This window comes from Athene cunicularia (assembly GCF_003259725.1).
Source record: "Athene cunicularia isolate RWA chromosome 13 unlocalized genomic scaffold, athCun1 chr13_part1, whole genome shotgun sequence".
Classification (NCBI taxonomy): domain Eukaryota; kingdom Metazoa; phylum Chordata; class Aves; order Strigiformes; family Strigidae; genus Athene; species Athene cunicularia.
The window spans coordinates 12,726,961-12,742,882 of NW_020799117.1; the positions used below are offsets into that span (position 1 = coordinate 12,726,961).

The 15,922-nt window shown below is 37.0% G+C and overlaps 1 protein-coding gene across 4 annotated transcripts in view; it reads left to right on the forward strand.

Moving 5' to 3' along the window:
* The window catches only part of FABP6 (fatty acid binding protein 6), a 44,031-nt gene extending 30,004 nt beyond the window's left edge, over nucleotides 1-14,027 (forward strand). For 2 of the 4 annotated variants that reach the window (XM_026858523.1, XM_026858524.1), the window contains 4 exons: nucleotides 9,832-9,936; nucleotides 10,779-10,954; nucleotides 12,697-12,786; nucleotides 13,907-14,027. In XM_026858523.1, the coding sequence (XP_026714324.1) occupies nucleotides 9,832-9,936; nucleotides 10,779-10,954; nucleotides 12,697-12,786; nucleotides 13,907-13,960 (425 nt within the window). In that variant the 3' untranslated portion in view covers nucleotides 13,961-14,027. Of the gene's footprint in view, nucleotides 1-4,909; nucleotides 4,947-7,471; nucleotides 7,630-9,831; nucleotides 9,937-10,778; nucleotides 10,955-12,696; nucleotides 12,787-13,906 lie in introns of those variants that run through there. The other 2 variants (XM_026858525.1, XM_026858526.1) reach the window with 2 other exon arrangements.
* The last annotated feature ends 1,895 nt before the right edge of the window (nucleotides 14,028-15,922 follow it).

Sequence of the window (15,922 nt, forward strand, 5' to 3'; positions counted from 1 at the left end):
ATTCATTTTATATTGGTACATAGCTTCACCCCCCTTTTGGTGATGACTGAGGATTGCTTAGAAGACCACAGCCATGTGCCAAAAGTCATCAGATTAGACTAGATTATGTTGAAGATAAACTCCCATTTGGAGCTATGTTGTCCTGATGTGTCAGCAAGTACAGTCATATAGATACTATCAGGTAATAAAATCTTTACAACACATCACATGAACTATGTAGATAAAGGGGAGATGACTATTGATTTTTGGTCAGAAAAGTCTGAAACAGTAGTTGTAATGATTCTTATCTTTAGGGTTGTCAGTTTCTAACTTTTATTAGAACTATAGTTACTTTCTGTTAGGGACCTCTGGTATAAATACATGGAACAAATAAATATATAGATGTAGTATCTTTAACTCACTTTTACCAAAATGCTCTGCAGATAAGGTGGAATCATATCTTTCATTTTAGCAACTTTTTTAAAATTGTGTATTAGACCGAAACCATTGAGGTTTAACATGTTCTATAGTGGCTCTTATTCCAAAAATGATATTTCAAGGAAATCTTAACAGTTTTATGTGAGCCAAATTGATAGTAGCCAAAATTAGTTTTACTGTGCATTTTCAGATTACGTGAGTCAAAACTGACATAGCAAAAATCTTCAAGTCTTCTGTTGCAGTAGTTACTAAAACTTAAAAATCAAGATAGCTTCCTGTTTCTGCTGTTAGTCCCTATTACCACTGAATCAGATGTAATTGATAACATTTAGTATAAGATAACTAATTAAAGGGAAGAATCCTGGAGAAAGAAAAGAACGGTTAGATTAATAAATTGCTGGTATCAATCTTATTGTAAACCCAAAACATTTTAGTATGTCTATTAATGATCTTAGTTTAAAAGGTGGGGAGTGTACCTATGAAACTTTTTTCTGAGCTGGGAAATGTTATAGGTCATAGTCACCTATTTTCAAAAAAAAAATATCTGCAACTGAAGTAAGTGGAATACTTGGATAGTAAGAGGAAGAAAAAGTCTGTCATTTCAGAAGTGTCTAGTAGAGTTTGACATGCCCAATTTATTTACCCTAGCAAAAAAAAAAAAAAAATGGATGTAACTTTTCTCTAAACAACTTTGAGGAAAACTCAGAGAAAGAAGTTCTGCTTAAGAGAAGAGGCAATGCTGGCACAAGTTCAAACAGGCTTAGAATAACCATGCATTAATTGAAACTAGAAATTAAAAAATTTTTACATACCAGGGAGTAAACTGCCTGCTACAGTAACAAAGACAAGAAATTGTATAAAGTGCAAGCGACTGAAATGATAACAGATGTCCCTTCCAGTTCTGTGTTTTGGTTCTACTGAGTCCAGGAGTGCTGATTTGATTTACTTGAGTGTTGAACTCTGAAGAGACAATAGAAAATAATGAGTTCAGAGAATTTGTACCGAGCCTTCTGCTTACAGAAAATTTGTTCAGTGAACCTGAACTAGACACACATTGCTAGCTCAATTAGCATGAGCATATTTCTGCTTTTCCTCTCCAGAGCCTTGTTTACAATTATCAGTTTGGACTCCTTTATTCTTTTAATATAGGTCATGAAGTATAACTCACACCATGGTTACAGTGAGCATTTTTCAGTGGCAATAGCCACCTTATGCAGATACTCCACTTGTTCCTGTTTCCATGCCAATACTTGCATTATGCCAGTACAGCTGTTTACGTGATCATACAAAGAACTGGATCAGAGCGCTAAACCAGCTGAAAAATATTTTTTCATTTTATCTTTGGTATTTTTAATTCAAATCAGGCCCTCACTCTGGTGGCTACACTACTGCATGAATGGTTGTGCCAGCACAAAGCAGGAGGTGGCTCATGAACAGCCAGGAATCACCTGAGCAATTTAAACAGCATTGTCATATCCTCAGGCTGCTCTCAGTTGCTCTGTGATTTGCAGTCACCACTAGGCAATGAAAGCGCTACATGATGATGATGATGATGGTGCCATTCATCTTCCCCTCCTCTCCCTTGTACCTCCTGTTGTACTGGCAGGGCCTGACCATGCAAAATCAGCTGAAAACTGATGAAACCACCTGAAAACTAAGCACTTTTCTCTCTTTTTTTTTTTTTTTTTTTTTTTTTTTTTTTTTTTTTTTTTTTTTTTTTTTTAATGTTTAGTTTTCTGTCTGTCAGTTGCCCAGACCAGACCTCAGCAGTCCCATTGAGGTAGCACTCAGAGATAAGGAACATCAGTCAGGGACAGCAGAACCAAACACTTCTTACAGAGGCTATGCCAGCTTGTGCAGCTTGAATGAATCACTTGGTTATCTTGCTCTCTGGAAACAACCTTTCTGGAAATCCAAACAGACTAAAGGTTTTCCTGGTAGAGTGTTTTGGCAGGAAATAATCAAATTTCCTTTTTAGGGAGTCCCAAAAATTCTGGATTTTTAGAATCCTTTAGGTGCCTTCCTCCCCTGCAGATATTTCTATCTCTGAGCTTCTGGTAGGATCCTTTCCTTCCTGTTTTTTGTTAGGCAGATCCCCATCAGAATGTCACATCTGGGGCAAGGACAGAGACTGTACTGTGTCACCTGTAGGAGTCCTGTAGAGCTGGCTGGTGCATTTCTGTTAAATATTTGGACTCTGTAGAAGCATTAGCTTTTCAATAATTCAACCACGTCTTGTTGGTAATTGCTTTTCTACTGCTTATGGGTTTAGAATAGTAACATCTAGTACTATACTAAATGGATACTTAATAAGGCAACATTATAATAGAACTCCCATGGAATTACACATTACATTAACAGCAGACGAGTTCACTCTGAATTCATCATGAATGATTACTCTGAATACCAAAGGAATTAATAATCATTAGCCATTTACTATGGAGGGTTGCTGAATAATTGCCAGATACAGCTGTTTTAAGAATTTACAAGCTTTCCTGATCAAGTTTCATTCTGAAAGAATCATTAAGTGTAACTTTCTTTTCACTGGAGAGTTCCTACTTTTATTGTGAATCTGTACTCCCTTGTTCAATTGCATTCCAGTTCTAAAAGCACTTCAAAGGTAGTCACTCAGCCTACTTCATTCACTAATGGAATTACTTTCCTTATCTCCATTTTGTCTTTGAGTGTAGCTCAGTTGGCTTTATACAACACATCTGAAAGGTTAATAAACTTTAAAGCATGCTGGGAGACATTCAAGGGCAGGGTGACTCCAACATGACAAAAAGAATGCAAAAGCGTTTTATTTATGACTTTGTGGCAAGTAAACTTCTGAAAGTAAAGATATCCAAGGCCTTTGATTTGGTTCCTGAAAGTTCCCTCTGTTCCTATCAGTATTTGAAGACTCAGCTGTTTTGCATATCATAGGTAGCTGTCTTGGGAGACTGGGGGACTTAACTGCTCGCTTTAGATGAACTTTTCCTTTGGGTATAAGCTTCCACAGGAGTTTTACTTTTTTGACAACTTATGCTAAGTGTCTGTAACAGCCACACTGTTGCAACTGCCATTATCCTGATAAATTCGAATACAGTGTTGAACTCTAACTTCTCATTGTAAATAGTAGTTTGACTCTTGCCCATGGTCCTGACAGTACGCATTCAAATATGAGATTTACTATGTATCCATGTTAGATCATTGACCTGGGTTTCAAAGTTAGGTAAGCACAACTGTGAATGCATGTTTTTATGGTTGTTATGGGCTTTTTCCCCACTCAGTGAGACAGCATAAAAAGCCTGTACACTTTAGACCTTGCAGAATAAGGTAATGCCATTTCCTTGCATTCTGTCTGCAAACAGTGCTGCTCTGCCTAAGCATGCACACCCTTATTTCTGCTTCTCTGGGACAGTTGAATCTACTCAGTGGGTTTCACAAATGCCAGTGTGCGGCAAATAACATGTGCACATAAAGTTAGATTCATTAAATTGTGTTGAAGTGTTAATTCAACAGTAGATAATTCCCACTGAATTGAGGGCCTCTGATCTACAATGTTTAATTAAATCTGTATGAAGCAGTCCTGTGTCTTGCTGATTGCCAAGATAGCAATACAAATGTATTTGTGTTCAAGCAAAGGCGAACACTGTGTGATAGGTCAGCAATGCCATAGTGCTTAGGAAATCATCTTCATTAAGAACTATGTCCCAAAATGAAACATATTAAGATAATTTCTTGTATAAATACTATTTTTCTATATTACATAAACATAAATGATACATTTAACATGACTCTTATTGAGCTGTTATAACCAGATCGGGGGAATTTATTTTTTTTTTAGTGTTAGAGAATGAGGGGTGGGCGATTCATCTTGCAGGTTCAGCTGTGGGATGGGTCTGGTTGCAAACCCTGGCACGCTCTAACCGAAGCCAGGGGTTTACATGGGTGAGGTGGGCATGGGTGAGGTGTAGGACGTGTTGCCTGGTGTATGGGCCCTGACAGTTGGCCACCAGATGGCAGACAGTCTCCTGTAGAATAATATTTTCTTTGACCTACATAAAGAACAGCTGCATCTTTCTCCATTGAAAATGATAAATAGCTCAAAGAACGCTGAAGATAATGGGCACTTTCTGAAAGTGACTTTCAGTTTTCACACCGGAAGCTTTTTATTCTATTGCCTTTCTCTGGTTATGATTCTCAACCTATGCCAGAGAAATACCTTTTCTCTTTCCACTGGTCTCAGTTATAGCTGTTAATTCAGTTGGATTTGAACTGAGTTCTGTTAAGCAGAAGTATAACATAACCAAGGTTGTTTGCAGCAGTGTGCAGCCTCTACATTGTAGTAGTTGGAATGGATTAAATACACATAATGCATTTAAAGTACATGTATATGTAGGTAATTTTGGTTTAATTTATTCTTTATTTTACTGTGTAATTATAGAGTTCTCTGCACTGTTTGGTTCAATGACCAGCCCACCAAGGATGAAGGATTACTGTAGAAGTATGCAAAAGCGACATCACATCTTTACAGCTCTGAGGAGGTAGGAAAATCACAAATACTGTGTTGTGGTAAGGTATTAGCTGTCTTTTTCTACCTGCCAAGCCACAGAAATGCAGCATTCAGATCACAGCTAACCATTGCAGGAGGTTAAAACCTTCGCGGGAACAAAAGCACAAATGCCAATATGGTGGTTGCTATTTGCTCAATTTATTAGCTGCGCAATTGCTTTATATATACCTTTCTGTACATCGTGAGATCTTTTGTTCCCTGTTCTTTCCATACATCGCGAGATCTTTAATGCACCTCTATTCTTCCCGTATGTTGCAAGATCTTCCGAGTGCCTCTCCCTACAATACTGTAAATGCAAAGTGTAAGGTCATTAAATGGAAACTGGTTTTAGCTGAAACTGAAGAGGTAAGGACTTGGATGACTATAACCTTAGCACTTGTCCAAGTGACTGTACCTTCAGTAAAGTCAGAGGGCCTCCATTCCTTTATTCTTGGAATAAACATTTTCCTCACTCAGTATTTGGAAGACTCCTTAATGAAAATCTTCATTTTCCAATACACTATCAAATTTCTTTACATTTTATAGCAAAAAAATGCAGGAATGAAAATAAGGATTTATTTCAGAATAAGTAAGCAGAAACATGGCTGAAATTCACAATGCACATTAAAAACTCCTCTGCACAGACAGGTTCAGATGATGGCATATTTGTTCAAATCTTGTTCAAAAATGATTCTGCTGATCCTGAGCAGCCAAGCAGAGCAAGCACATTTATTTGTTAAGACTGCATAGCCTTACCTTTATTATTTGGATGGATGTTTGTAACCTGCTCTGGAACTCTTATGCACAGTGTAGCATACAACTCCTTGGAGGTGAATAAACTCATATTTAGTGTGTGACAAGAGTGACCCACCCAGTCAAATAGTTATTCACTGGGAATTTACTGTAGTACACACTGGCTCTGTGCCCACCACATTCCCACTGCAGGGAAGCTCTAAGTATTGTATAGTTCTATAGATGTCAGCACTTTTATATCACATCACAAGAAAGCTATCAATATAATTTGATCTTTATAGAAAGAGAGATAACATAAAAGCTCAAGTTCATTTAATCTGATAGTCTTTTTCCTGTTTGACAGAACTGTGGCATTTTTCTTACCCAGTTTGTTCTATCATCCAAGGTCCATGTGATGTTACTATGCCAGTGGTATTATCCCCCAATAAATTGTGTGTAAACAGAAGAGTCTGTGGCTTGAGTTCATTTACCTGCTTCGCAGGGTTGTGCATGTCTCTCTGGAACACTGAGAGCCTAGTGCAAGACAGAGGCCTTCAGCACTCAGCTAGCCTGAGGGCAGTCTCACTGGTGACCCGCTCTCCAAAGCACAGCTTGGGCTGGACACTGGTTATCTTTCAGTATACACAGGGCCACATGGAGACAGCAAGAACCTTAACTAGGGACTGGCTCAGCCAGTTGTGCTAAGCAGCTCTAAAGATTGTCACAGCCCTTCAGTGGAGCGAGTGTAAAACTTCCTGCGTGTCTGAAAGTAAATAGTCACTCAGAGCTCTCCTTTGCTTTTAAGGGGTTGTTTATTATAAAAATCTTTAAATAAATGTGCCATCCTGTGGACACTAGGTTGGTGCCTGGACTTAGAATTTCTTACTGGCTGCATCATCCGTTCACTGTATCATAAGCTCTTATAGGTCATTTTTTCCTCAGTGTTTCAGCTTTCTCATGTATGAAATAGGCTTGATGATACTTTCCTCTAAATGGTATTTTCAAATCAGTGTATGACTGAAATTACTAGGGTTTTGCCTCTATTAACAGCAGAGTTTACATTCTTGTAGCTTAACATGTATCTACTTAGCTTTACTATGGCAGTAAGAAGGCTTTTATGTATGTGCAACCACTTTAGTATTTTCCATGCTAATGGTGTTTTTCTTTATACAGATAGGGCCTAAGCATCTGGGTCCAGCTGATAAAGAAAGTTTCCTTTTCAGTTGTCTGCTTCTGCACAGTTGGTCACTGAGTTCAACAATCTTGGGATTAAGCTGAAGGAGTTCTAATTAAAAAACTAAGTGTTAAATATGATTGTGGGACAGTCAGAATCATTTTACACTTTTAAATGAAAAGTGCAAAGGAAACTGGTAGTGAAACAAGTTTCTCTGTTCCTTCTCTGAACCTAATGTATTTATAATTGATACAGAAACCTTCAGTTTTGTACTTTCTCCCACACTCCTGTGTTTTGAATGCTAATCACAGGACACAGAGGATGTTCACAGAGGGAAGGTATATGGTTCTCTTCTATTTCAAGTATGGAGACATCCTTTTAATTGCATGCAGACAGCAGATGGTATGGCTTTTGTGGCGTCATGAACTCCAGCACAATATAGTCAGCCACTGCACAGCATGGTACAATTTAAAGCTGAGTAAATATGGGGAGAGTGAAGGGTTAGGGGTGGGAAGGCAGTAACTCCTAGGACATTTGTTCCATTTTTATTTTACAAACTGACCATGATTTTGTTATGCTTCACTCTTGTTCACTTTCTGCATCTGTTCTAGAATACTGCTTTCTTGCCAGGAACATACACCCAAACAAATAGTTTTAAAAAGGCTGTTGTCAACTTCAAAAATCGCATCTCCATTTGAAAGTTTTGTTTTCTTTCATAAGAAGATGTAAGATTTTTGAAGTTACCTTCTCTCAGACTTCAGAAGAAGAAGTAAGTAAAAAAAGCAAACCTAAAAAAACTGAAATCATGTAAATTCCTAACTAATAAACATGAAGCAGTTCACAGGTATAATCTCTCACAAAACTGACTTGGAATTTTCTGAAGCTTTTTCTGGTCAGAATATTCTTTTCCATTAGAAGTCCCCTTCTTGCATGATTCAGACTTTTCACCCATCAGTGTTATTCTGCAATACCTCTTATTTTTCCCCTGTAAGGAAAAGTTTTTGAAACTGCAAAAATTTTCCTAAGATAGGAAATCTTTTCCTATTCAGACCTCATATGCCTTGCTTATTCTGTAAGGCTGTAAAACTTAGACAGCAGAGTCTTTTCATAAAAGCAAGCAGCTTACTAAGTAAAATAAAAAATTAATACAAACTAGAATTTTTTTTTTATTGAGTTGCAACACACCCTGACAAGCAATATGCCATTAAATATGTATGTATATATAGCAAATATATTTAAATTTAATAAATCCTTAAACCCCCCTGACAGATACTAATTTAATGAATTATTGTGTACACTGATATGCTGTGATGAAACAGTTGGGTACAGGCTGTCTTATTTCTAGCTGCTCTTGAATTTAATGCTGATATGACATAATCTACTTGCAGTCTCGAATCTGTGAGGCTACAGCATGACACGGCCAGTATGTGACAGTACGAGGCAGGAGTCACTCAGGGGCACCGTTCTGTCTCAACTCAGTAGAACAGTTTGCAAACTACACTACACTCTCCTACATGCACCGTTTAGAGCACAGGCTGAGGCAGTGTACAACTGACTCTGTGAACTCAATATTAATGGTAATAAAACTTAGATGTAGCAATTTATATAGTTTTACAATAATGCTTTACCTTGATTTATGATATTTAACATTTTACTGAAGTTTCATCCCATTACTGAAGTTTGTCTTATTCTCTGACAGAGTGGAGTATGGATAAATCTATTAATTAGAAATACAGAAATGGTTATATAGAATATATTAATTTGAAAGTATACCAAGGAGAGAAATGGTGAAGTTTAGTGGATCTTTGTTTTCTATGTTTTTCATCACCCAGCCTATGTTCCTGTTCTTCTGATCAGTTTCTTGACATGTTCTTGCATTAACATGTGGGATTAAATTAATTGCATCTAAGAAATGGAACCCACTTAGCATACAGCAAAACCTGTTGAACACTTATATATGTCTCCAGACTTTTATAAAACCAGGGAAAAATAGATTTTCTGTTCCTTCCCAAATGTATTACATTAATAAAATAAAATTCCAATCTATGACACTGTTTTCACATAAATCCTAGAAATGTTTTTGTTCAGATTAAAAATTGTTAGTCTGTATTCTCAGCCAGTAGAGTTATGCCAATACACAGCAGCTGAGAACTTTCTACCCTGCTATCTGTGTGTGGGAATGGATTGATTAGGCATAGGACATCTCCTGTATGTATTCTGAATTACCCAGCAGACTCCCTGACTTTTAACTTACGGTTATCTTATATAAATCAGAGCTCTGCTTTTCCAAAATGAATATATTTTTTTGTACTTTGTACTTTGTGCAAACACTTGCAAGTACAAAGCACTATTGTCTCTTGATATTAAATAGGGTGTGGGAATGTGGTGGACTAATCTAATATACTTTACATCCAAGTAGTGTAAAATATTTCATAATTATTTTTTTGTGTGGAGATAAGGTAAGACAGGTGGAGGTGCAGTAATTTACCCAGAATCTTGTCATTGCCCATATCCTACCAGAATTACTTAGGAATCTATGCCGCTTGTTTCTTATTTTCAAATGTTAACTAATATAGGGTATGCTTCCAAATAGAGCAAGGCTGTGATCTCAAGACACTGCTTTGAAGCCATTTCCTCCCTGTCTCATTATAACATATTTTACCATTATTCCATCCTGAATGCAAAATCAGTGGAATCTTGAAAGTAAAAATATATCACTTTGTTTAAATATGCACTAAAATGAAAACTGAGCTTTTGTCCTTGATTTCTGCTCTAGATTATTGTCAAGCATGTATAATTGAATTATAACCTTGATTTTCCTACAGGTCAATGGCATCCATGTTAATGACTCACATAGATCATAAAAGTAATTTCCAAGGGGTGTGGGTATAGGTGGGCTGAACAGCTTGGGCTGGTTTATAAAAACGAGGGCCTCAAGCCATCTGCACTTATCCATTCTTCTTTGTTCCAGCTGCTATTCTGCTCTACCAGCCACATCACCAGGGCAACATGGCATTCGCAGGCAAATACGAATTTGAAGGCGATGAGAACTATGATGACTTTGTGAAGAAGATTGGTAAGTATGTCTTGGGGTATAAGTCTTAAAGTTTATAAATTAGTTAAAAATACTGTTTTTAAAAAGAAATTTTTTTTACTGACATGTGCTGATATCAACGGGCTAAGACTGGTAGGAGTGCTCTGCACTTCAGCAGGGAGGTTCAGTTATCATTCTTACAAGAAGAAATAGTCTTGTTCTACAGAAGTAGTATTCCTTTTCAGTGGCAGCAGAATGAAAGGTCAAGATGTTTGCAGTATGGTGATTGTGAAAGTCACTTTTTCCGTCCTTAGTATTCATTGGTGGGAGTATGAAAATGCTTGTCAAAATCTTACACAAGAACAGGTTTCTGTGAACATTTTCAGAAGACTGCAAACCTGTTTGAGAGATCACCCTGCAAAAGCTCTTAGGGCAGTGCTTGTGTTCATTTCTTTAAAAAGCAGTAGCTAATGGTTAAGTAGTAAATATGTACGTGCAGCTATATAGCAAAGGCATAAATTCATATACCTTACATTCCACATATCTGCAGGTGTAGATTAAGTAGAAGGGGATATTTATATCTACTTTGTATCTATACACTTATTCTGTGTATTGTTTCTCAGGGAAAAGAATGCAAGACCAAAACTTATTATTTTAGTAAATGCATTGATGTACCTGTATCTTCCTTTATACCAGTAATTTAAACTCGGAGCTTTGATACTGCTGTGAGAAAACAAAAAGCAACACAACGCCAAAAAAACCCCAAACTAAAGCAGGCACTTAGACATCGGTGTCTGAGAACAAACATACCATTAGCATGCTTCAATTGAAATGCAGCTGGTAGACTATTAGATTTGATAAACTGTATGTTTCTATTGGTTAAGGTCTCCCCAGTGACAAGGTTGAAATGGGAAGGAATTGCAAAATAGTCACTGAGGTGGCACAGAATGGAAATGACTTCACCTGGACACAGCACTTCCCAGGAGGCCACACCACAACCAACACATTCACAATTGGCAAGGAAGCAGACATGGAGACAATAGGTGGTAAAAAATTCAAGGTAATTTAGATCTTAAGTTCTACACTGTCTCAGTTATTTTTTAATTTAGGGTGAAAAATCTGCCTCAGGGACATCTTCCTTGAACTGTTTTTTCATCTGTCACAGCTTAGAAACATAGCAAAATATCTGATTTTAAAGACAGCCAGAGCTTCAGAATTGTACTTACTAATAAAGAATGAGTGTCAAGCCTCTACTGGTGTCACAGCTCAAGAAAACTAAAGCTCTGAAGAGCTGGTTGGCACCTATGTCATTATCCATGCAGCAACTGCAGCACACTGAGGGGAGTGCTATGGTCTAGATCTGCCCATGTCTGTCAGCAGTGCTCACCTTCTGAAGTTACCTGTGCCTGAACCTTAAATGTAAAAGACTATAAAATGAAGGGGAAAAAAAATATCTGTAGCCTCCTTCCTTTTGGAAGTACAGAGCAACTTGCAACTTAAGCAGCTTCTAGCAAGATGGAAGATTACACAATATCGATCTGCGACTGTCATGGACAAAATCTGGATAAAAAAACCTGCTATAAAATAGTTGATTTACTTACCTTATTTTTTATCTATTTAAAGGGATAAGACAGTTTGGGACAGCTAAACTGCATTTGTGAGGTGTCCCGAACCCTATCCTACAATAGATGAGTGGGTAAATGCTTTATACATATTAAAGAGACAGGAAAACCATCAATTGCATCAGGGAACTGTGACAAACCAAGCATTGCGTGATTTCCAGAATGCTATTTTAGTCATACCGTTCTAATTATGAGAGGAAAAAAAAACTCATGTCTTTGGCTTTGAGAAATCTTTGTGAAACCTAACAGAATAACACAACAATTCTACTTGGTCAATTTATCGCAAACTTAATTTTTAAATTCTATTCTCTTCTTTTTGGCCCTGGGCACTGCAGCACTCCAAAGACTATTAAGTAGCCAAAGATGGAGGCAGAATAAATGATTCTCAGGAGAGAAACCACTGCCTTTTAGTATAAAGTCACCAAACAATACATACACTAGTGAGATGGTTTCTTTGGTAAAAAATGTCCACTTATCTCTTCATTTTGCAAATTACTTTTTTCTCCTCTAAATATGACTGGCTCATTTCTCTGTATTACTAAAAGCACAGGCAAGACTGACTTTGTGACGGAACTACATACCTAGTTTTGGTGGTCAGTAGTATCTGTGATCTTCCATACAGAAGCAGCTCTTAGAGCGGTTGGCACATATTACAGGATAAAGGTGTCACTGCAGACTGTGCAGTCACGTTCACCTATGCTTAAATGAGCGAGATGAATTCTAGTGTAGCTAGAGGTATGAAACTCTGGATCTAGGGTAAAGATTCACATCACTTGTCCACAGCGACTTTTGTGCTGCTTGCAGGCAGGTTATTAGTATCTAAGAATGCTACTTCAAAATTAACTCATACAATCATGCCTTTTACATACAATCATGCCAAAACAAGAGAGCTCCACAGAACACCGAGGACTGAATGAGAAGTGTCTTGTCAGATCATTTTTAGAGCTATGAGTGACTATTGTGTAGATATGGAACTTGCATGTATTGTTACATGAACACCTTTCTATTTAAACTGTGAACATTTAAGAACTAAAGCACAAGGATTTTAGGCCTGTTCCTGAAGCTACTTTTCTTTTAAAAGTAAAACTTTAAGCATCAGGTATACAGATGTTTACAGTGTATCTGATTAATTATAAATGTCGGTAATCCCAGGGAAACATTAAACTTTTCTCCATTACAGGCAACTGTTAAAATGGAGGATGGGAAAATAGTGGCTGATTTTCCCAACTATCGTCATACTGCAGAGATCTGTGGAGGAAAGCTAGTAGAGGTGAGTTCTCATATATCCAGGTTAGTTTATAAAGAGCAAACAAACAAAAGCTCAAGAGCAGCAGGCTTAAAGTTTTGAGTTTAAAAAAAAAATCTTTAGGGTAAAGCAAAACTATTGAATAACTTTCTCATTCACTCTAGATAATCTTCTATGGTTTTGTGCATGTTTAATCAAAAAATTAAATGAAACTTTTCATCAGATTATTTTTGATAAACTTGAAATGTAGATCTTGCATCTTAGGCACAGACACAGTTTTATAGCTGTAAAACTGGAATGTTCAGAATGAAATATTCCCAAAATGTCTTGTCTTTTGACTCTTCACTGTGCCTACGCCTCTGGAAAATTAGATAGATAGATAGATAGATAGATAGATAGATAGATAGATAGATAGATAGATAGATAGATAGATATCTTTTAACCTACTACTTACATGTTTCTATAAAGTCAATAACTTTGTTTCATTCTTTGAAAACAATCTAGCTGCAACTCCTCACAGAATTTCTGTAGAACCCTATTTCCTTGGTCTTGCCAAAAGCAAAAACAAAACAAAACACAAAAGAGGTTGGATTTCAAGTAGTATCTTATATTACCAAACAAAATGTCAACACTGCTTTAGAAGATTACTACAAAACCTTGTAAAACAGACAGGATTGTCAAATTCTCACAAATTTTCTTTAACTGACTTATGTTTGTGCCAGTTACATTATGTCTGAGAGACTAACTAGGAGGAAATTACTCTGAGAATCAAGAAAGGACACTCACCCTCCCTGAAACTAATACTGTCAATCATTTATTGCTTTGGGAGAACAATTATCTCACTTGTCTAAAACTCTGATAACTTGGATTTGGTAAAGCCACATCTAACACAAGACACATTTAAGTTACCCTAAATCCCTGTTCAGAAGTTGTGCTTTATGTGTAAGAATATCTTTGCACTGTGGATTTCAGGCTTGACAAGGACATTCAGCTTATTTTCTAGATGTGTCTCCTACCAAAAGGTAAATGTTGCTTCAGTAAAGGAAAGGTTCTGCGAGTCACTCAGTAGGTCTCTTTAATTTGTGTGACAGTGAAGCTCTAATTACACTGTTCAACCAAATTTTTGGCTTGTTCTTTATTCCAGATTTCTACTGCTTCTGGTGTAGTCTACAGAAGGACCAGCAAAAGGATTGCTTAAGGCAGTAAAGCTAGTCTCTTCCAGAGCACCGAAAAACAAACAACTGTGCAAATAAATAAAATAAAGAGTGCTGATTGTCTTCCCCTCTCTATTTCTTTGTATTACAAACATGAAAAATTGTTTTTCAGAGTGTTATCTTCAGCATTAAAGCCTACCTCATTCCTGAAGATCTGACAAATACTCATAAAATCAGAACACAAAAATCAGAAGATGCAACAAAGCATTTAACAATGCCACCCAGTTTAAATATTTCAGGATATGATACATACTTGGCATATTCAAATGTTGTCTGCCACCTACTTAACAGAAGCTCTATTCAGCTTCTGTCTAAAGAAGTATAAGACAATAAGACAATACTCTGCCCAAAGCTTAAATCAAAATGCAAGATGATGAAAGTCTTTTGCCTTATTGCTGGTTGGAGGGCAGAAATTTAGGAGCTTGAAAACATGAGAAAGTCAGTTTATCACTTATTAAAAGATACGCTTTAATACTGCTATCATGGTTTTCTCATTTTCATCAGTATCTCCTCTTGACCCAAATTTAAGGTTTTACAGACTCACTCCTGCAGGAAAACATGGAGTCTTATTTTCTCATTGCAATCCTGTTATTTACATAGAGTACATGTGGAAACCTCTTTTCTTGAACACAGTAGGAATTAAAACAGGTTTTGGATTTACTGTTCCAAATCACTTCTGGACAATACCTGGTTCAAAAGCTTGTCCCTTTTCAGACAAATTTTTCCAAGCTAATAACTAGCCAGGGTATGTGTCTTGTGATCACAAAAGTTCATTTTCTGATGGGCCTTATGTACATGACTGATAATTCAAATTATTTCAGGTATCTTGCATTAAGAAAAAATACCTTTTAATTCCTTTCTGTATTTTCCTTCCATAGAGGTAAGCTTTTCAGCTGCAAAAGACTTCATCCAGACCCCATCAGTTTACCCAAAATGGGATGTACGTGTCTTATGACCAGATGTTGCTCAATATATTAATTATTCTGTTTCTAAGAACTCTAAATACAGGTCAAATCTGAAACCTGTTCAACCTTGAGACAGTCTTTTGGTACTTGCAACAAACAGATATACTGCTTTAATAGAATTTTGTTGAAATTCAGCCTCTTCAGTTATATGAGGTCACATTGTGAAGAAATAAGGGATATCTTCAGGCTTACTTCGCATTTGAGTTCAAGTCAGCTAGTGCATTCCTCTGCAAATAATAATGTGACATCTTAGAACATCTGTATTTAGAATGTGCCCATCACATTAAACAATTAACCACCTACATAAGTGTTCTATGAAACCAAAGCTCATAGTAGAATTAAGGGATGGTGGCAGTTTGTCTGAACCATTCACACCTACAAGAACCTGCTGTGAAGGAGAGGATGCTGATACCTGATAATTCCCTGCTTTGAAAGCAAAATGGAACCAGCCACCCCTTCCAGTTCTAGAAGCAACTACATTTAGGGTGGTGCAACTGGCACATTTTCACATTCTGCATGTGATTAAGTAGCTCCCCATTGTACAGACAACAATGCTTTGAAAGGAAGGGTGGGATTTTTATCTAGGCTCTCTAGAAAGCATGCAAGGAGTGCTTTCACATGGGAAAAAAGCACTGCTGCCTTTTCAACCAGAGGACATTCTTTAGGCTTGTCTTGAAATGGCAGTATAGAGAGCAAAATAAACACGCCTTAAAAAAAAACCAAACAACTTGTGCAAAATTATCACTAGGAATCCATCAGTGTTTGGCCCACATTTGCTAGTATCTTGACTTCTCAGTAAAAAATAGCACTAAGCTAAATTTTATTAAGCAACACCTGTATGCTTCCCTGATGAGTTGATTATACTGATCAAAGAGCATTATATCAACTTAAAATTGTTTGCCACAGTGTGTAAAGCTTGCTAAAACAAGAGGATCAAACAGTGGCTTTGACAACTTAACAAACACCAAGTGGTGGCTTTCT